At 41.5% G+C, this 22,408-nt stretch overlaps 1 protein-coding gene across 2 annotated transcripts; it reads right to left on the bottom strand.

The window, feature by feature from the left end:
* Nucleotides 1-505: 505 nt before the first annotated feature.
* On the bottom strand, nucleotides 506-22,402 carry LOC139680481 (serine/threonine-protein phosphatase 4 regulatory subunit 1-like). 2 transcript variants are annotated; one of them, XM_071573108.1, is made up of 20 exons: nucleotides 22,360-22,402; nucleotides 22,217-22,261; nucleotides 18,130-18,262; nucleotides 17,702-17,808; nucleotides 16,980-17,122; nucleotides 16,358-16,504; nucleotides 14,311-14,418; nucleotides 13,133-13,198; nucleotides 12,316-12,474; nucleotides 11,625-11,818; nucleotides 10,648-11,069; nucleotides 9,720-9,952; nucleotides 8,728-8,817; nucleotides 8,064-8,249; nucleotides 7,626-7,787; nucleotides 6,927-7,027; nucleotides 5,758-5,878; nucleotides 4,941-5,075; nucleotides 4,173-4,314; nucleotides 506-3,445 (listed from the first exon to the last, which is right to left on the bottom strand). In XM_071573108.1, exons 1-20 carry the CDS (start codon nucleotides 22,364-22,366, stop codon nucleotides 3,291-3,293), a joined length of 2,856 nt encoding a protein of 951 aa, XP_071429209.1. In that variant the 5' UTR covers nucleotides 22,367-22,402; the 3' UTR covers nucleotides 506-3,290. The 2 variants fall into 2 exon arrangements, with proteins under 2 accessions (XP_071429209.1, XP_071429210.1); XM_071573109.1 differs by lacking the exon at nucleotides 22,217-22,261 and having other exon boundaries at nucleotides 22,360-22,378.
* Between the last annotated feature and the right edge of the window lie 6 nt (nucleotides 22,403-22,408).

Raw genomic sequence — 22,408 nt, 5'->3', positions numbered from 1 at the left:
TTTTCAGAGCTTCTGAAGTTATTTCTTAAAAATAAAGGGGTTTTTTAATTGAAAAAATCCAGTGCCACCAAGATTCTCAAAACAACAGACAAGTTCCTCGGCCTCACAGAACACCCAAGAACAGACAACCTCAACCTTCTAATGGTCTTTTAAGTCAACCAAGAAAAAGGATTTTATACACTGTTATTTCTCCTATCTATACAAAACCACCTGGGTTAAGTATCTTGTTGAGAAAGTGAACTGTAAAATGGCAGACAGAGGAATAAAAAATGCAAGCATTTTCCAGACACCAGGATAAGTTGAAGCACTTTTGGCATGTTCACTTAGGAAAAAGTGCAGGAAGAGCTACTTCACATGTCTGGCTATCTAATGGTTCTTCTACTACACAGCAGGAAGAATCCCACATTCAGCCCTGGTCTGACAGTGTTTACCCCTGGGAGATGTTTCGTTAACCCAAGGAACACACATCTCACCCATGACAAAAGCCAGTTACCACAAGTTGGTTTATAAAACAGTCACAGATTTATTGAGATAAATACAAAGTTACATAGATTCTTTACTCTGACAAACGAAAGACACTTCCAGAGTGTCCCCACTGAAGGGGGTTCCAAACCCCACTGTGCACAGACAACCCGAGCGGTGCCGCGCGGACGTCCCACGAGGGAGCAGCAGCACCAGGGGCTGCAACCCCAGCAGCTTCTGTGCAAGGGGGTGGACCCCTCACTGTGCTCCACCTGGCTTTTAAAATACCTATTTTTGCATAATTTAAACAACCCAGAGAACTCACGTGAACACACCGCTGTACTCACTGCATACATTTGTCCTGGACAAGACATAAAGTGCAGCCTTGGTCATGCTGAAACCATTCCTAGTTTGGAACTAAACCAAAAAGACAAACTCAGAGAGGGTAAGTGAAATGTCTCCCAGACCTGCACACTGCCCAAAGAACCCGCCCCAGAACTGTGCTGACCCCACTGGGACAGAACATTTTAAATGCTCTACTGAAAACACAGCGTTCAAAACCAACACGAATTTGGGAGCCAGAGAGCTACCAAAATATTGTTAACAACAAAGAGCTTTGTTTAGCCTTTTAGTGAACTTTTATAGCTGGTGGCTTACCCTTTACACACATTCTAGTTAAAAACTCTTAGTGAACACTAACCAAACATGCTAAAACATATGGAAGCTTGTGTTTTCCAGTGGATTATTGCAAGTCAAGGAAACTATTTAAGGTGATCTGACAAACAGAAACCTGGGTTGGGTTATGTTCAAGGTATTTAATTTATATACAGTATATTTCAAACATACTTACATATACACACACACTTTAAAAAAATCTGTTCAGTGCTGAGAAATTTAATGAACTGATAATAAAAAACAGAAGTAAAACCTTGTCAGAAAGGCCTTAGAAAATCTGAACTGTTAGAAAATACCAGTATAATGCCAGCATTAGAAAAAGATATTAGAACTAGAAAAAATTAACTTGAGGGGTCTTTTTGTTAAGAAATAGCAATCATAAAAAGTCTGTACTGAAGAAGCATTTGTTTTAAATTATAAAAAAACTGTAAAAAAATTAAATGTAGAACATTAAAGAGTTTACAGAGTTTACAGTGTTTGCTGCAATAGCAGTGGTATGTCTCTGCCTGCAGCTTCCAAAGAGCAGTTTGTGATCTCACAAGAAAACCATTTGTTACAAATACTGTACATATTATATAATACACAACCAGTTAACTTATACAAAACTGAGCCCTCCCAAAACACAGAACTCAGCTGAGCAACTTACTTGTATTGCAGACAAACCACACTGAAACCAAACCAAAACAGTCACTTCTGTAACAACCTTCACTATGTGAACCCTGACTGATGTAAGGTGGAATAAGGGGAGGTATTTACACAGGTCTGTTCAGGACAAAGAACCCTTCTCAGAAAGTAACTGTTACCACATGAAACCATTTCTTTAGTATGTCAGTGGACAAAGTTTCAATCCCCAATATAAAAATTACCTTTTTTTCCCCCCAGGCCCCACATTATTGCAGATTTGGGCTCCAGGAGAAGACAGGGTCCACCAAAAGTATTGGAGTGTAAATTTTCCCAGCTGCCTGAAGTTACTCAGTTTTCCCAACACAGCTCTGCTCCATCTGTGTATTTTTTTAGTTCTAACCCCTTTTTCCTTACACAGAAGACATCCTGCTGTACACCTTATGGATCTCAGTAACCTTCACTTGGGGTTTGCCCCAAACCTTACCAAGAACCCACAGAAGACACAGAGCAAACTGTGTCACCACCTTTTCCTGGAACATTTCTCATTTGGGGGTTTTCAGAATTAAGAGGTCCTTTGTTTCTCAGGAAAAGCTGTTTGGGATTTAAACACTGGCCAGGTTGAAAGGTGTTTGTTAAATGAGGGGTGTGTGTAAAACAAACACAAACTGAAGCTGTGACTGCCCTGCACAGACACAGCACATGCTGCAGGAACTGCATCCCCCTCACCTGACCTTTGCTGGGGCAGAATGAGGAACTTTCCATGAGGGAAACCCACACTCTCCCTACCCCAAGAGTAACACAAACTGACCTGTGGGCCCTGGGAGGGTTATTATTGACTGTTAACACCTGTAAAGGTAGAGCTCAGAAGTGACAAATTAATAGAAATGCCACAATATACAAAGAATCTTGAGCTGTCTGTGCTTTGAAAAATATCACATTATATTAAGTAAAAATGACCCATGCCTCAATTCTAGCAGTGTAACTACTTTAAAAAATGAAATGTTTTGTGAGCTTTTTCCACTGATGCAGAACTTCATTAATTTCTTGTTACAATTCAAAACTATTCACATATATACATTTTTTCAAATAAATGCAATAGCTGAAACAATACAAAAACAATGGAAGTGAAGAATAAACAGCTTCAGGGAAGTTTGCTCTAATGAGGTTTTAAGATCTAGAAACCATTTTAAGTTATAGCAGACTTGGGCTACTGGAAATGTTCTGTTAAAAAATGAAATGTGAATTCCAATTAACACTGAAACAGAGTGTGGTGTGAGACTTTACAGATAATACTGAACTGCAGGTGAGGATCAGAGTTATCAGCCACATTTACACAGGGAAAACCAGAAGGAATTACTCAGGGGGATCAAACACACCGGGGCAGATGAAATGAGGTCATGAAATGAAGACTAACATTTCCTGCTCAAACAGGTTACAGAACCCACCTTGTGTGTCCACATTACTCACACTAACACAATCACAAGGTGAACAACTGTCCTGCTGCTCAGCCCTCGCTGCAGAACAACACATTAGGTTTGTTTTTCAATGGTAATATTGTCCATGTTACCCTGTTTTAATTTTATGGTAGCGAAGAAAGACACATCTTGATCTCTGTCAGACTGTAGGGCCAGAATAGTCTCTTCTGCAGCTTCTAGATGAGGATTGCCAACACTTTTAAAATAAGCTAGAAAAAGAGGAGAAAAAAGACAATTTTAATCAAATTCAAATGAATAAACCCTTGGGCATAAGTAGTGCAGAAATACAGAGCATGCCAAAAACATCTGGGGCAGCTTATCCAATTTACAGTCTCCTTACAGAAACTACAGGAAGCTGACAGAGGAAGAGAAATATGCTGCTTCTGATTCATCTTATTAGGTACTTAAATACTTCCAAGATAAATTCCTTCTGCTGAGCCCTAAACAGAAATGTATCAACTAGCAAAAGCAAGCTGAGGAAGCTGCCACTTTACAACACATTCCAAAACCTTTTCCTCACTTTATTCTGAAAAAATACAGGAGAGGAGATTTCTGTGCATCTTCCTTTGAGTAACCAGGGATCAGGTGCTTTTTGTTGTTGCTATTAAGCAATTGTAACACAGGGAAGTGTAGCAGGACAGATCCCAAACGCCGCCGCAGCCTCAGCCGCCGTTGGCGAGGCCGCAGTGCCCCCAAGTGGGTCCTGCCGGATTAGCAAAGGCACTTCCAGACCCTTTAGGGATGAATAATCATCCCACATTCCAAGGCTGCAGAGTACACACACATCCCTAATAATCTGTACTCTTAAATCCGATTGAAACGCAGTATCCCAGATTACAGCACATGATTCTGTTTCACAGCCTCGCAATGAACTGAGCAGAGGCAAGCCAGCATTCCCAGGGTGTTGGACCTTTCCAAGGAAATTCATGACCACACCTTTCTCCAGCAGTGTCTGCCTGAGGGCCTTGGCCAGCAGGACCCTGACGTTGGGCACAGGATCTGAGGCCAGACTCAGAAGGCTGGGCAGTAAGTGCTCCACAAACTGATCCACGGGCATACACTCCTCTTCCACCACGGCCTAGGGACAAACACAGCATGGAAAAGCAAAGTTTATGTTAAAAACACAGTGTCCCACTTCTTTCCATCCTGTCCTTAACTTGGCCTATTAAAAAGGTCTAAAGAAGTACACTCTACCTTGTGTTGGTGACATAAGCACAGCCTTTCAACTCCTGTTCTGAAAACATGTCTGACTGTTCTAAAGTTCAGCCAAAGATGGGCCAACAAGAGCAGATTAATTTCTTTCAATGATATTTTAGAAAATGCTGCTCTCTTCAACATTTGCTCCTTGCTCCTCACTGCTACTCAATGAAGCATTCTTTGTTTGGAGGGGATGGATAAATAGCTCTTGTGACCCTATGGCCTTGCATGGCCAGGTTTAATAAAATGCATCTCAGTTTGGGACTTAATTCTTAATTGACTTTGCCAGAAGCCCAAGGGTCAGCTATGGCAGCACAGACACAGCTTTGAGCTGGACCAGCCACGAGCCAGACCAACTGACACTGTCCCTTGTGAACCCCCAGAATCAGAGCCCAAAAATGACCAAATACATTGTGAGTCCAAATTTCAGTTTTGCCCACATTGCTGCAAAGCCCCAAACCAGCTCCACATTAAATGTACACACTGAAAGAGAGAGAACATTCCAACCTGACAAATGAAGGCAAAGGCTTGTCTTCCAACCCACTTGGAGCAGTGACGGAACCGCACTATGAGTTCGTTAATGAAATTTAACCCCAGTGCATTTGCATTGTTTGCATAGAACTTCTGTAGTATGGCAACAACCTGTGAGCCAAAGGAGGGAACAAAAGGAAGAGATTAGACTTCAGTTGCAGCCCCTGGAGTTAAAAAAACCCCATCATTTCAGTTGAATTCCACAAGGGGACACTCCAAATGCTGTATTCAGTGCAGTCAGCTGTGCTTGTGGTTTTAATAAATGTTTCTGCTTATTCTGAAGAAAGCCCAAGCTTTAGAAAAGCTGTTTGTTCACCTGAACCAAAACACACCAGCAATAGTATAATGGCTCTTTGCATCATGTCACAAAGAAAAGGAAGAGATTGAAGGAATATTTCTACTCCTTCTGGACATCTGTGGGATAATGGCATTATCACAAACTTCGTAAGAAATTAAATCAACTTTGAGGAAAGATCAGTAGTTGGTTATTCTGTGCTTTGTTGTGGGTTTTTTTTCCCCAGAACTGAGGGAAGGTCTTCCAAGTATTATACATACTGGCTTTCATTCAGTTGAAAAGATTTATCATTGACATACAACACAGAGGAAGATTTTAGTATCTGTGGCGGTTGGACAACCTAAAATATTTTATAAACTTGTAATGTCACCATTTTCTGCATGTTTATCAAAACATGTTTCAATTGACCCTACTTGTCAGAAAAACCCAGTGATTTCAGGTACCCTCACCAGGACCATTTTCCTCCTCTCCTGCCAGGAAGTGAACTAAACCCCCTACCAGTTTGAAGGAGATCCACCGAACTTCCGACACTTTATCGGAGCAGAGAGTTAGTGCAATATGTCTTAGGTAGTCATAGACATCATTGGGATTGTAGAGCTCCAGGATCAGGATCAGCTGCCTGGAACACAAAGGAAATCATGCACTCTACCAAGTGCAGCACAATCTGCTCCAACTCACCACCTGTTACACGAGCATCAAGGTACCACAGTCACTACAGAGCCCTGAGCATTTTGCTCTTCACACATTACAGAGGGACACACTTGAATCCATCAGGGAGTCCAAGTGAAACTGTTACTCAGACTACACATACCAATGTCTCAAAGTTATCCCAAATAATAACACAAGCTATAACAAGAAGTTCATTTGCAACTTCAATATCCTGTATATTCTTGCCGAGTGAAAACTAAGTATTTATATTTACCTCAGTGTAGAAATTTACCCTGCAGAAAACACTTTGCATCTCAGAACTGCCAGCACAGAACCAGCAGCCACAGCAGCAGGTCCCCACTAGGGGTCAGGGGACTGCTGTGGAACATCCTGTTTGTTGTGCCAAACTACACAGGGATGAGCCCTCAACAGCCCAAACTCACCAACGTGATAAACACGAAGGTCAGATTTGAGTCCCAAACTATGTCTACAAAGGTGCTGCAAATGTCAACAGGGCTTGTAGAAAAAACTGTGGGATGTTACTCTGCCTTCATTATACAGCCACTCTGACAGAAATACCAAATTAATAAACTTATTTTTTAACAAGTGGTTTTTCTTTCATACACATTAGAAAAATTACTTTTTACATACATTTCATTCATTTTTGCAAGGGAGTCTAGAACTAATAAATTGTGAAACTTCACTGAATAGTATCTATGAGATTGTCATATTTCATTAGCTGTGAGTGAATCAGATCCCCATTTTAGTATAATCACAGACATTTCAGTTTCAATCCCATTTGATTACAACACAACTTGTAAAAACAACAAAACAAAAACAAACACCCCCAAATCCCCCGAAACAACCCTAACACCCAGTGGCTTTTAAATTCAGTTCTTTGCTAAAGAATGGTGGTAAACTTTTAGCTCCTAATCAAGATGTGCTGACTTATGAATGTAATTGCCTATTTCCAAGTTAGTAATACAGATTAAAAATCAGAAGTTAACAAGATTACATACTCTGCCAGCTCGTAACGAAACCTCCAGTTCCTGCTGTTATCAGTCACCACAAATTCTTGAAGCTGGTAAAGATACTCTCGCCTTTTGTCTGCGTGAAGTAGCTAAAGGAAAAACATTACTGGTATAAAACCTGAAGAAACTCAATACTTGCAGTTCTCTGGTGTGTTACCCTGTTCATACCTACGTGCACTTTCCTGCTTGAAAGCGAGTGACCATTGACAAGATGCTTCCTAAAAAACTGCACACAATCAGCTCAGTGCCTGGACACACACGACTGACATCCAAAAATGTACAAGCAGTCATTCCTTTGGCAAGGACACCCATCAAAGCACCACCTCTGGGCACCAAAAACTAAGAATTTGTTTGTATTACCCACCAGGATCTGCTCTCTTCTCTCCCAGCCCCAAACACAAACTGCTACTGGGCCAACTTTCCAGTTGGACTGCACAAAATACTAATTCTTTTACAACAGCCAGCAGCATTTACAGGCACATTTACAATGGGTTCTGTTTTGATATTTTGTTGGGTCCTGAGGCAGAAGAGAAGTGAGGCTCATTAAAAAAAAATAGAGACCCACACACAAAATGGCAGCTTTGCACAAAACTAAACATTAGATACTGATACATGCACAGCTAGTTAAAAACTCTTAATATAATGGAGACAGAAAAATATATTAAGAAATAAATGACACTGTCCTACCTTCAGGAAGTCATAGAGGTGTTTGAGGACTCCGATCCGCACTTCATCCAGGTCTTTCAGGAACCCATTGAAAATGGGCACCAGGTCAGCAGCTGTCAGCTGGTCCCCCAGGATCACCGCCAGCTCGTGGATGGAGAACGCCAGAGTCCGGCGCACCTTCCACTGAAACGGCAACAAGGGAGCCCCGTCAGGCACCACGGCTGAACACACAGGCCTTGGGACTGCCCCTGAGCGAGGGTGAGAGCAGAACAGGGCTGGCTCACAGCAGTACCAAGTGTTAATCCTATCTATGAAGTCTGACTTAAATCTTGAAACTTACACTTTTAGAGCACATTTAATCCCTTTACAAGAAATTATACTGTAACTTCAGTGCAACAAAGTGAACAAAAAATTCCCTCAAAATTCTGATTTATCATTATAAAACCTTTTTTTCTTCACCTGTACATCTGAGGCCAGTGTTTCATAGGTGTCCTTGAGGCAGTGCCAGTTCTGCCTGCCCAGTGTCAGGGCCACCCCAGGCAGGCTGTAGGCGCAGTGCTTGGCGATCTCGGTGTCCACAGTCTGGGCTCGGGCAGGGTCGGTCATGGACAGGTACTGGTCCAGTAAAGGCTGGGGGATGATGTCCTGTAGGCAGAGACATGAGATCAGTGACACGCTTGAATTTAAGGTCAGAAAGAAAATACACCTGTTTAGCTACAGTTCCCTTGCTCCCAGCCTGCCAGCAGTGAAACACAGAGGTGTTAGAACACTCCTTGTGGGGGTGATGCCACCCCTTGTGGGGGACCCTTATATGTCCTCTCATCAGGACAGAGCAGCCAGCAAGGAACAGTGATTATTACTTTATCAACACATTGTACCAACCAAGCTGAAAACTGCTGAACACAAGCAGTACATCAGTGACAAACAGTGCCTCGGTTGCTCAGGTTGCCTCTAAGGCAACAGAACATTTCAGATTTTCTCATTTAAAACAAGGTTCTCCTGAAATCCCAGAGTGTTCCTCCACATTCTGCAACTGATCAGCTGCAGAAGCTCTCACTGCATTAGCAGTAAGATGAAGAGTATCCAGTACTCCACTAAAGCCATTAGACGCTACATTAATCACCTGTAATTTTGACTTGTCATCTTCAAACGGTGGATTATTTTCTTGCTCTTTCCTTAAAAATGCACTGGTTTCTCTGTGTTCCTCTGAGTCCTGTAAAGGAGGTACTGGGTAGTGAAATGACAGTTGGTGCTGTTTGGGATATTTCAAAGCATCACCCTACAGAACAATGCAGCTCAGATTCAGGACAGCCTTTTGCAGGCAGAGCCTTGCACAGGCAGAGCCTTGTCTACTGTGTTTATGCGAGTATAGAGAGACAACAGAGAAATACAACAAGGCAAACACTACAGACTGTAGCAGCAACAAGGCAACAGGAGTTAGATCTAATCTAATTCTGACCATAATTTAAAAAATTATTTTCATTTAAAAGGTATTTTAGAACATACTGATGGAAATTCCTGAATCTATCAAATTATGAAACATACCCCTCTTCCCAAGTATCAACAAAATGCTTCAAAAGAACTAAAAATTTAAAAGAACAAAACCATACAAAGCACCAAAGTTTGCACAGTATTTTACATTTTGGTCATACATGTTTTATGGTGAATTTTTGTTCACAGACAAGATACCTGTCTTTATTTCACCACTAGCTCCAACATTAAATCTGTGCAACAGTTCCTTTTACTCCTAACTATGTTGTAATCAACAAATAGTAACCAGGAACTGTGTGTGTGTTCACCACCTGATTCAGCCTCCTGTCTATACAGATTCATTACAGGAAGAGGTGAGGCTGTACTTGCTACATTTCTTCAGGAAAAATCCTGCAGGACTCCTGCCAAGCCTTAACTCCTGGGTCACTTGGGTGCAAACAGAAATGACAGCACTCAATGGCTTTTATTTTTAAATTAGAGTGAGTAGAATGTGATGGCTGTGGTCTAGTAATGTTCAAAGGCCTTGGATCAGAAGTGGGTCAGTTGTGCCAGGGACTACACAAACCCACACAGGGCTCATGCAGGCAGGAACTCTTCCCAGACATGGAGCACAAGGTCACTTACTGAGCTTTTCAGCAGACTGGTGGCTGACTGGTCACTGATGTTATCCTGGGAGGCAGGGGTTGGAAGAGTGGACTCCTGCACCTGGGTGCAGGCAGCATCTGAAACAGCTGCTTCATCTGAAATAGTTTTGTTCTGAAGATTATCACTGCTTTCTTCCATTTTTTTGGTCTCACAGTCACCAACAGAATCAAACTGAGCAGCTCTGAGAGCAGCAGACAACACTTGGACCTGAGCTGTATAAAGCACAAGATGACTATTTAGTCTCCCTAATGCATTTAAAGGCAGTAAACTTGTAATTAACTCATCTGAAAAGACAAAAAGCAGCCCAGTATGAGCTGCACAGAAATGGTACTTTCACAAACATTTGCCCTTGGAAAGAAAAGGCCTCTTACTGTAGAGCACTCCTGAGACTTGGTGAAACAAGAAACTGAGTTGACTACGGATGACAAAGAGGGATTTAGTCCAGGAAACACATACAGACCTCACTACAAGGCCATTATCACTTCAATGTGTTCCACAACGGGCCTGTATTGGGTGGCTGAGGGAGAGAACTTGAAATTAGGGCCATTCTCACTCAGTCCAGTATTAGATGAATTCAGCCGATCACGGGTAGTGCTGTCCCTAAAACCACAGAACCAACAGTACTTGAAATCTGTTAAAACTCTTTTTAACAAGTTTTTTGCCTTTTGTAGTCAGATCAATTTATTTCTCATGCAAACAGAAGCCAGAAACACTTCCCCAGCTCTTCTAGAAATAACTCAGGTCTTATGAAAAAGGCTCTTGCATAACCTTCAACTATAATTTACTGCTCAAGGAAGGCTCATCACCCTATCAATACCAAGTCAATTAAAATGCAGTCAGGGGTTTTGTAAAGGCCAGGAGAAAACCCACTCAGAGAAAACATGATTTTACTGTTACAGAGTCTCACCTTGAACATCTGGATCATCTATGTGCTCTTGTAAGCTTTCTAGCACCTTTTTTATTTCACTACTAGCAACACAGTTATTGCATGGCACAGAACAGTTCTCGTTGTGCTTCTCAGTCTTGAACTGGAGCAGCTCCAGCTCCTGAGTTATGTCAGGCAGAGGAGGGCGCCAGTACAGGAACGTGCTGAACAGGTCCTCGGCAGACCTCGAGTGCATTCCAGGGAAACTGCTGTCCTTGGTGACCTCAGGGACACCACCTCTGTCACCCTGAGACAGTCGAGACACATCCTCTCCAGGGCTGGTACAACAATCTGAATTTTCTTTCCGTGTGTCTTCATTTGGGTTCTCAGAGAGTTTTGTGTTCACTTCTGCCAAAGTCTCCTCAGTGGAGGATTCTGGTTTGATTTCCATGGGTTGTTCTGAGCTGGTAACAGACACACACAGTTACTGAAATACTCTAACAAGAGGTGTTCAGGGAATACCTCATTGAAGACACCAGCAACAACAGCTTTTCTCCACAGAAACACAGAATTTGTTACCACTATGCTAAGATTGTCACTGTTTTCTTCCATTTTTTTTTGGTCTCACAGTCACCAACAGAATCAAACTGAGCAGCTCTGAGAGCAGCAGACAACACTTGGACCTGAGCTTTATAAAGCAAAAGATGACTATTTAGTCTCCCTTCTGCATTTAAAAGCATTAAACTTGCAATTAACTCATCTGAAAAGACAAAAGGCAGCCTAGTATGAGCAGCACAGAAATGGTACATTCACAAACATTCACCAGCTTTCCCTTCACCCTCCCGTGAAGCCAAAGTGAATTTTTCAATAAACTGCTACACTCAAATGTGTGATCTCACTCTTCATACCTTTTCTGGAACTATATTCTCAAGTTGAGATTTTTAGCCTTGACAAGGCAACAAAACCAATTAACTTGTTTTTAATCCCTTCCACTACACCACACCTTTCCCAGGACATACCTGGACAATGCAGCATTTGCACTGGAGGACACTGAGGTGATGTTGCTGCTCGGCTGACAGGGATTGGCATTCACATCCTGTGCTGGTGGGCGGATACTCAGTGTCCCATCTTCTCGAATGTACAGCCCAGCACTTGAAGGGTTTGCAAAGGTAGAAATAAATGGGCCAAGGGACTGAAAAGCAGCTTGACGAACCTGTGGTGGTGTAAGAACCAGTCAGGGTTCATGCAGCTCACAGAGTTGAAAAATAAAAATTGGGTGCAATTTTTTAGTAAAACAAATTGGTTCTTCCTACAGCTTCATTTAATACAAAATGTAACCAATTACCAACTAAGTGCCACCTAAGAAAAGAGTGTTAGAATATTAAATGTGTATCTACAATCATTGCATGGAAATCTTTCAAAAGTTACAAATTTGAAGGACATCCTTGTCTACTTCAACTAACCTATTTAACACAAGCAAACTTTTCTCACAGAGTATTTACACTTAGAATTTCTATCAACAGGACTCTTTAAAAGCAATGAGAGAGGAAAAATAAGATCTGTCTCACTAGAGGAGATCAGTGTTTAGCACATTAGACCCCAATCTCAGCAAATGTTCCTTAAAGCACTTCTAGAACACACTTCTGACTTGCCCATTATTTGCCAGGATGTGTCTGGGAAGATGGCTCAGTTCCAGAGGGAGCTACTCACCCATCTGCAAGTGTCACTGATGAGGCTGATGAACAGGGGGGACAGTTTGCTCCTGCGAACCTCTGGGGATGTGGTGTAGGACACTGCCATGAAACACTCGGCACAGGCTTTCCTCATCCCCCACACACTGTCAGAGCAGAGCTCAAAGAACTTGGGAATCTGCCAAAAGGAAGCAAAACCAAGACTCCTTAAAGACTAAACAAAATCTGCACCAGTATCAAAGGATTTGTCTGAAAACTAGAGACAACTCAAGAGAATAAAGTGAAGACCAGAAGAAGCAGGGACAGGTTAAATACATACACGAAGTAAAGGAATTGGAAAAGAAAACCTGTCTCCCATTTACTCCATTAGGATTTTGTGTGCAATTATATATTATAAGAAAGAATAGAAAGAATTAACAATGGCCTATTTTTCCTGAAATCATAACTTAATTCGAGTTCAGGAAAAAAGAAAGAGTGACTAATTCTAAAGTGTGTGTATATATATGTGTGTTAAAACTTGGTTGCAATAATGCCAAGGTCATGGGTTCAATCCCCTGTGCGGGCCATTGACTAAAGAGTTGGACTCCATGATCCTTGTGGGTCCCTTCCAACTCAGAATAGTCTGTGATTCTCTGTGTATGTGCTGTCAATGACAAGAACTTTGCATTTCTCTTCATTCCCAATTTGCTATGTAATTGCAACCAAGGCCTTAGCCTAATCAATTAAAAAACACAGGCACCCTGATTAATTTATAGAGAAGACAATAAAGGAATTCATTATTAAACTTTCTGAACTGAGAAATACAAGTCTTGCAAATTGATTTGGTCTGTACATACCAACAGCCTTTCTGTGGCTTCTTGCCCAACTGCATTACAAATGTCACCAAAATTAGCTGCACAAATCTAAGAAATAAAAAAGCCATTAATAACATTGTGTCTCTTTCAAGGGCATTAGTTTTATCATCAACTTCCCCAGGCATTATTTATCCCACAAAACAACTGCAGATGTTTTGCTATTCAAATTTCAGCCCTGTAACCACAGTGTGTAACACTAACTCACCCCAAACAAAGACTTGTTACACCGAGTGTCCATTCACCACATGCCTCTGAAATCAATAGCAATTAAAGTTTCTGCATCAAGAGCATCATCTGCCTCAGTAACCACCACAAGGGACAATGAGCCTACTCCAAAGTTTAAATTACTTGGAACAGCAGCTGCCAAACCTAAAGCAGGGTAAAACATGATACCAGGCCAGGACTTAGGTGTACTGACAGAGCTGTCCTGGCTCAAGGTGGCTCAAGTACTTTGCTGAGGCAAAGTTTAATCAAGGTCTCGAGTTCATGCCATTTACAGGCCACTACAGAAACTGTAATTAAGGCAAAAGGGACATCCCCTCATACTGGGGGATGCTGCCAAAATCTGAAAACAATTATGACAGGACTGTGTTAATACCAATTTTATTCACTTTATGTGCTTATAATGCAGCTCAAATTCCAGCAATTACAGCTTATGTTACAGACCAAGCTGAAGGTCTGCATGACCCCTAAGGCTGCTCAAATATTTTAAGACTTCTTATGCTACAAGTTTCCCTTTGTACTGAAACACAAATTACAGTCTTGCACTTCTGGGATTTCTCCTTTCAATAGTAATAGATTTTTTAAAAAATTTTTAAAGGACAGACGTCTCAAATGTCCATTATTTTTGAATTTCTGGTTTAAATAAGATGATAGAGATGAGATAATTTGTTTGCATCCTAAAACCAAGCACAGCAGCTTCAAAAAAAAGGTTGTGCAAAACGATTAAATGTGCAAGAGCAGTTTAACTGCTGGACCAAAGCTATTCACCCAGGTCTGTCACCCACTTCTTTCCTGAACCACAGAAGCTAAAACTGTCAATAAATAAAAACTGCTCTTTCAGATGCTTTCAAAGATCATTAGACTGAATTATTTAGGAAAGCATTTGAACAGCAACACACGTTCATTTTGAGGTGGTTTAGAGCTGCAAACACACCAACCTTTCGGACTTGAAACAATTTGCCATCACTGCAGAGTTCGCAGAAACGAGGAAGCAGCAGGTGCTCAACTGTCGTTCTGCTCAGCATAGAGGCCATTTTACAGATTATCTGAAAAGCAGGAAGGGGATATGTGGAAGAAGAAAGTTATAAACCTTGTAAACACAGCCAAATATTCCTCCTAAAAATTACCCCAGAGAGCAAGACAGCAAAAATCAAATAGATTTAACTGCTACACATTGGTTGTATTTTCATATACCTCTTTCATGTGGAGCACGACTATAGTTTTTATTTTAAATCATTCCATGGCACTGTGCCTGAACACAACATTTCTGCATGTAATTTACTGTCTTCTTTACCTGGTTAAATACACTTTTATTAATATGTTTGTTTTTAAGGTGTTTACAATGGGGCATAAGCTGGTATTTTGTACAGAGAAGACAAAAGTTCCATTGCACTTATGAAAATCCCACTCTTTAAGCACATCAGAAGCATTCCTAGGTCAGCATACAAGGAAGAGCTTTAGCAGAACTGTTCAGATACTTAACCATGCACAGTCCCAGATCTTTATAGGCTCAGACACCAAAATGAATCAGAAGTTTGCCATAAACAGGAGAGAAAAGGGAATGCAAACAAACCCAGTTCTACATGTGAGCTAATGCACTTTACAGGACACCCTCAGGAATTTCAGAATTTAGGAGTGCATGATTAAAGGAGGTTAGTAACATGATCATTAATTCAGCTTTCTCTGAGGAACTGAGCATTTCCACTACCATTACAAACCACGTTTCTGCTGTGAATTTCAGAGCTTTGGACTGTATGTTTTCCTTTCAGTTCCCAATTTCTGGGATAAGGGTCTGTACTTCTTACATTTGTAATAGTAAAAAGGAGGAGGCTCCCATGCACTTTTATACTGAACTGCTCTGCCTGCAGCAATAGGAGTTTAATGCTTACACAAGTGTTGGCAGATTAACAGTTCTCATCTATTTTTATTTTTCCAAAAATATTGGAGCTTTCTGCCTCCACAAAAAAAAGCTTTATTCCTTTCTAGGAATAAATGTTTGCCTTTTTAATAGAATGCTAAAGAAGAAATAAGAAAAACACAATTCAAGGACTTGCCTAGAAATTTTCAAACTCCTAAAAGGCATCTGGCGCTCAGATGTCATCCTGGAAAACTGCCCAAGCAATTCCCAACTCCCAAACAAGGAAGAGGAAAATCTAGCTGGTAAAATATTTTACAGGTCAAGTGTCAGATATCCACACTGAAATGTAATTACACACCACCACTTTTCTGTGGAGTCAACTCATTTCTTCAAAGTCACCAGGCAATGTTTTTTTCAAAACACTTCAGAACTAAGACAGGTCACCACTGAAACTTCTACAATGTTACTGGGAAACCTGGTACAGCAAATGTAAAACAACCTGCTGGGCAACAAAACAATCTTAACAAGAATTAAAACGAGGCTGCCAAGGACTAACTGTATTTTAAAGTCATTTAGGGACATTTTGGCATCATTTAGCTTCCTGAAGTACAAAAATAATCTCTTTACATCTGATATTTTCAAAAATGCAGAATAAAAGATTTGTTGTGCTAAACTAAAAATCCAAGTATCTTCACAAACACACACAAAAAGTTGGATTGCTTATTTCATAGAATCATAGAATGGATTGGGTTGGAAAAGACTTCTGAGATCGAGTCCAACCCTTGGTCCAACTCCAGTCCCTTTACCAGATCATGGCACTCAGTGCCACGGCCAAGCTCAGTTTAAAAACCTCCAGGGATGGGGAATCCACCCCCTCTCTGGGCAGCCCATTCCAATGCCTGATTACTCTCTCTGGAAAGAATTTTTTTCTGCTCTCCAACTTCAATTTCCCCTGGCAGAGCTTGAGCCCATCGTGCCCCCTTGTCCTATTGCTGAGTGCCTTGTTCCTTTCTGTTTCTTGAAGGGGGTTTGATTCTTGGTTGTTGGTTTTTTTTTTCCCTCTAGGATTCAGCACAATTCCTGGACCTCATCTTAATTGCCATTATGAATGAATGTTATAAACTTACATTTACAGCCTCCACCTTGTACTCATCATCACTGTCAGGAGCAGAGAGGTCCAGCAGAATGGGACACACCTTGTTCTCGATGTCACTCTGAGCCACCAGGTCCTGTTCCAGCAGGATAAGCAGAGCTTCCTGTCCTGCCTTTCTCACCTACACAAAACCAGTTTGTCACTATAAAAACAACACTTACTGACATGAGAACCATAAAAAAACCCATTTTTTTCAATGAACATACAGATACAAGTAAAAAAAAAAACACAACAACAAACCCAGAAAAACCTTCTCAGTTTTATGATCATGAAGAATTAGCAATAAATACTACAGTTTAATATGATGTCATCAGATTTTGAGGAGAAGCAAAAGGTGAAGCATAAAATAGGATTTGCAAGTCATGGCTCCTGGGACAGACTATCCAAGTGCTGTTAAGCAAGTTCTGTAATTTTCCCATTAAGTATTAAAAAGAAAAACCAGACCCCTCAACAAAATGTGCTGAAACCAACAAACACAAAGCACCACATAAAAGCCAACATGGAATTTCCTGTTATCTCTTCCCCATGCCTTAAATTCACTGACCCACACAGAATTTTCCAAGGATTCACCACCTCATGTTGGCTGCCTCTCCTACCTGATTGTTGACATCTGTGAGGTATCTCACCACTATGGGCATAAGGTATTCAAAAAATGCTGTTGGGAAATTTGGTCTGCTTTCCTGCAGGAAAATGGCAATAGCAGGGATCTGTTCCATCAGCTCTGTACGTACAGTGGGCTCTGGAAATACAAGTCAAAACTATGTAAGTAAATAGGAAAATAAGATCAGGGACCTTAAGAAAAAAGTAGCATTTTTCTTTAATGTTTTCACAGCAGAGGAAAATTAAAATAATCAAAATATAGAAATAGCATCACTGAGATTGCCTGTTCTTCAAGGAAAACTGAGTTAAATGGAATAGCCTTAGATACATCACCACAGTTCAGAGACTTGGCATCAGTTCCCAAACAAATCAGGTAAAATGGGAGTAGCTGGAAAACCCAATCACCACAAATGAATGCACATCAAGTATTAAAACATAACTGCTCTGTGCCACCTACACTACATGCAATAAACTTCTCAAAAAATATTGCTTCAGGCTCTATACTAAGTAAGGGCCTTTCATTTAACATCTTATCTACCACACAGCATACTTCAAAAACAGAACAAAAAATTAAACCAGTTTTCACTGACAGACATTGCTGTTGGATGATTTAGTTTCCTTAGTTCACTCATTGCCTCTCAGAATTGATGTCAGTACTTTCTACATTGCAGCTTATGTAAATTACACAAGTTAAAAACCAAACAAAACTCTTTCAAACCTGCATCTTCAGAGAGCCTGACCACTATTTCCATCACAGTCAGAAAATCTTCTTCATTGTTACTGAAATCTCGAAAGACATCCAAAAGACCTCTGGCAATAATTTGCCTGTGGAGTGAACAATGTGTTAATTGCCTTAATATTCACCCAGCTACACACAGATGGAACACAAGGGACACTTATCAAATGTAAATGGGCACCTTAAAAATATCTCTGACCATTCTACACACTAACCAAAGAAAGATGGAATTGGGAGAACTCATTCAGATAACGAAGAATGAAAACCTCTTTTCATGGAAATGTAATACAAAAGTTGTTCAAGTGGAAATAATACTATGAAGGTGTTTGGGAGAGTAAGAAGAGACACAGTGACACCTCAACAGCCACAGTACCCTCAGTTACCACCCAGTGTGGCTGTTGCACCCTTACCTGTTAAATACGTTATCACTGAAGGCATATTTCTCCAGACGAGCCAGTGGAGATAAGTTATCCTGCCCAGGGATATCCAGGAATGCCGTTATCCTCATGCTATCACAGTCTGGCCCATAATCTTCAAATCCAACTTGAAAGACAAGAAAAGTAACAAAACCAAAAAAGTAAATACAAGAGTCAGCAAGAGATGGTACAGTGTAAAATACAGGACAGCAGTAAGTATTTCTTTAGAAGTATTTCAACAACACTGGAAACAGCTTACAAAAAAATCTTAGGCTGTATCTAATGAAGTCAAGTGAAAGACTTGCACATAACCCTGTAAATTCAAGCTTTGAATTTTAATTCAACTGTCAAAATCCTTGGGTTTAAACACACTTGACTTTGCCCTTTATGGAGTAACCACGTGCACTGGAGTTAAGAGGGCTCAGCTGACACGATGGCACACCACAAACTGCCCCACACATTCAGGAGGAAAACAAGTCCCATTAAAAGGAGCAGAAATTTCATAGCAAATCTCAAACTGCATTACTTTAAAACAGCAAATTCTGAATGTCTGTTCCCAAGTTCCCAGGGTACATTTTTCTCACTGTAGTCGCTGGGTCCCATATATTTAAATCAGACTGGGAGCTTTGGGAAAAAACTTCAACTTCACCGTACTTGCTGGGAGTTTCCTGCTGCAGATCCATCAATTAAAACTATCTCTGTTTTTCCAAGAGAACAATACCTATTTCATACATAAAAGTCTCCTTTCCAATTATGTTACAAGAGTCAAAACATTCTTAGAAGTACAGCTCATTTAGAGAGGAAATTATCTGAACATACTTGGAAAAAATGTTAAACCTGGGTCTTCAGGGAGAAAGAAATAAAAATCAGATTGGTTTAAGGTCTCCATGAAGCCCAGGTGAGTTAAAAGACCAGAGCAATCCCAGACTCTGCTGTTCTTGCAGACAATGCACTCAACAAGCTCAGTGGGATTCACACAGAGAAAAACTGTGGTATTGGAATAAGTGTTCACATCTCAACTTTACACACAAACACTACAACTGAACCCACAGCTACATGATCAGAAACAGCTGCTAATTATTTGTGGCTTTTTCTAATGAGGATGTTTTGCACTGACACTCTTATTTCCACCCCACTGGTCATTATTATGTCTCCTGCCTGCTCTTTATGGAAAGGTCTGTGGGGTTCAAAGCATTGATCTGCTGTGCCCCTGGAAACCCCTTCCAAGGCACGGATCTGTCTGGGATGGATCTGCCCCAGGACTGTCCCCAGGCAAAGCTTTTGAGGGGGGACCATCCAGATCTGCTGCTTCAGAAGCCTCTGTATCCCTGACAGCTCAGGGGAAGGCACACAATGCATGAGGGATTGCAGATCTCCTGTCTGCAACAAACCCTCCACAGCCAAACAAGACTCTCACCATCCTTATATGTGTAATTACAATAAACACATTTTAAAATCCACACAGGCTGAACACTCACTAGCTAATTTTTGAGCCTAGTCACCTGCTATACAAAGCAAGATTTACTAGGGCTTAACAAGCAATTAGAATCAATCTACTTGTCATTAACTTTACTCAGTTCCCACCTGTCCCCAATTAGAAACAGTAAAAATGAAGGCTCTTAGTAGTTCACATCAACTATTTCAGAATTTCTAACAATTCAAATGACAACGAAATAAATCCCAATTCTAACTTTGATTACAATACCACACCTGGGACTCGTTTTGTAAATATGATGAACATGTTTAATTTTACCACATGGAGTAGCTCTATTATTCATTTAAATTACCTAAGCACACACACCAATGCTTCCAAGACCAGAGAAAACAGAGCACTCCTCCTTATCCTCAGGATTGAAAGTTAAATACCTGAAATTTTTTCCACACGCTCTCACTACACATCAGTAAGGAATAAGCATGGCAGAATCCATTTTATCTTCTCTCAGGAATTTAATTTTCTTTTCCCACAAAAATAAGAAGCCATTGGTACTGACAAGTTTCAGAACACAACAGAGCACTATGAAGTAAGTCACAAATAAGGAACTGGTATTTCCTAACTTATCCAATGTTCTTTCACAGGTAAATCTAACATTCAGTATACAAATAAGCTTGAAATCTTCCACCCCTGAACAGGACTGAATGTGACAGTCTCCAGAGCTGAACTCGAGTTCCCTGTGCCTCAGTTTGGCCCAGACACAAAAGCTGCTCAGAGCCCATAAGAAACTCAGGGTCACAGGACACAGGGGTGCAATTCAATGTCATCACCCAGTGCCACCATTCACACTTCACAACACAAACCAGTAAATACCAGTGCAGAGGGCAACGATTTAAGGAGCTCAAGAAGGTCATTTTCCCTCATGGTGTTTGTAGAAGGAAAAACAAATTCTTTAAATACTCTCTTTTTAATTGCACAAATGGCATAAACCAGCTGATTATTTTTCCAAATGACCCGTTACCTCATCTTACAGAAAACAAGTTTTACACTGCACTTGAATTTAGGTAGATTTTACAACAGCCTTTTCCCACATTCAGAGTAATCCTCCAGGCTCTCTGTTTCAATTGAATTGATCTCCAGCGTGCATGACACTTTCACTAATTTAGTTCAGAAAGTAAAACTCCAGTTCCAGTGATTTATTTCACTGGGGGTTTCCCAAAACACATCATGAACTCTTCACCAGCCTAGTCACTGGATTAGCACAACAGGATCTCAGATGGGACCCCTGAGCTCTGCTATGACACTGAGATAACAGCTTTGGATTCCACAATTCTAACTGCATTGTCAACTTAATGAACTTCAAGAATATTTTTATATCGTAAAGTAAGACTTTAATGATGCTCTAGAAGGCACATTTATTTTCAGGCTCATGCTGAAACCGGTAATTTCTCTTATTACCACTTACAGTAAAACCTTTATCTGGACAATCTTATTAACTAGAGTTTTGTCTTACGAGCATCAAACTTCTTAATCAGTTTACCAAACAAATGTCTTAACAAAACAGCCAAAGACTGAACACTGATGGAGAACAAACACTTGTAGGGATGGTCATCCCTGGTCCAAGGCCAAGGGCCATAAGAGAACCACTGTCCTGTATTTAATTCTGCTGTTTGCACTTGACACACTGCTACAAGAGCAGAAGCCTCAAAGACTGAGAGCAACAACAAACAGAATCCCACAGAGGCAGGCAATGTCCCTGTGCATCTTCCCAGTGGAAGAGTTCAGATCTCCCTTGTATTCCAACATTTCCCCTAGTGTTCTGAGGGCCTTCCTCAATCAGCTTTCTCATGCTCAGCTGGGGGTAGGTGGGATGGACCCATCTGTTCCACATTTTCAAGCACTATTAAACAATAACACTCTTGTGATAAACACACACAGTTTCTCACAAGGAACACATAGAAGTATCATTTTGCTTTTTTGGGTTTTTTTTAATAGAAAACTCAATCCAGCATCCGAAGTGCTGATGAAACCACCTCACAAAGAGAGCTGCTTTCTAAAGCAATGCAAGTTCCTATTGTTGGTCAAGGCTTTATCTCTTCAAGTCACAGCCTCGCCAAGCCGTGCTCGGGTCTGACAGGGTTAACACAGCCCTGGACCACCGGTCTGGGATGGAGCTGCTCCCCTTGCTCTCGGGATGGATGGAGCTGCTCCCCTTGCTCCCGGGACCCAGGACACGGGGCTGAACCCGAACCCAGCCGGAGGACAGCGATCTTCCCTTTATCCCCACTCCGAGAAGCACTCGCAGCACACCCCGGGGATGCAGAACAGCGGAACACTCGCCCTCAGCAGCCCCTGCAGCCTTGGAAAGTCAGTAATTCCCTAATTCTCATCGGAGCGGGGCTGATCCCCGATGCACCCGAGCGCCTTTCCAGGCTCATAAACTGGAGATGCTGTTTACACCGAGCCCCTGGAATGGTCCCGGCGCCTGTAAACCCTCACCTGCCAGAACCGCCTCCAAATCCTCCCCTCGCCCTCACCTGGGTGGGAATGCGGACAGGGAAAGGGCGACAGGAGGCCCCCAGGGTGGGAGCGCGGGCCTGGACGGGGAGCGGAAAAACAAACAAACAAAAAACCAAAACAGTTACTCACAATCATCTAAGTCATCCTGCAAATCCACAAAATACAAAGGGATCCCTACAAACGAAAAACAGAAGAGAGACACCAGGGGGTTGGTTTCGGAGGGACGGGGCAGCCCCGGCCGAGCCGCCCGCCCGCCTGCCGGCCTCACTTACCGGCCATCTTGGAATGGACATGGGCGAGGAGCGGGAGGAGGAGCGGAGG

This window comes from Pithys albifrons, chromosome 18 (genome assembly GCF_047495875.1).
Source record: "Pithys albifrons albifrons isolate INPA30051 chromosome 18, PitAlb_v1, whole genome shotgun sequence".
Taxonomy (NCBI): domain Eukaryota; kingdom Metazoa; phylum Chordata; class Aves; order Passeriformes; family Thamnophilidae; genus Pithys; species Pithys albifrons.
This window is presented reverse-complemented; position numbering and strand designations above follow the sequence as displayed.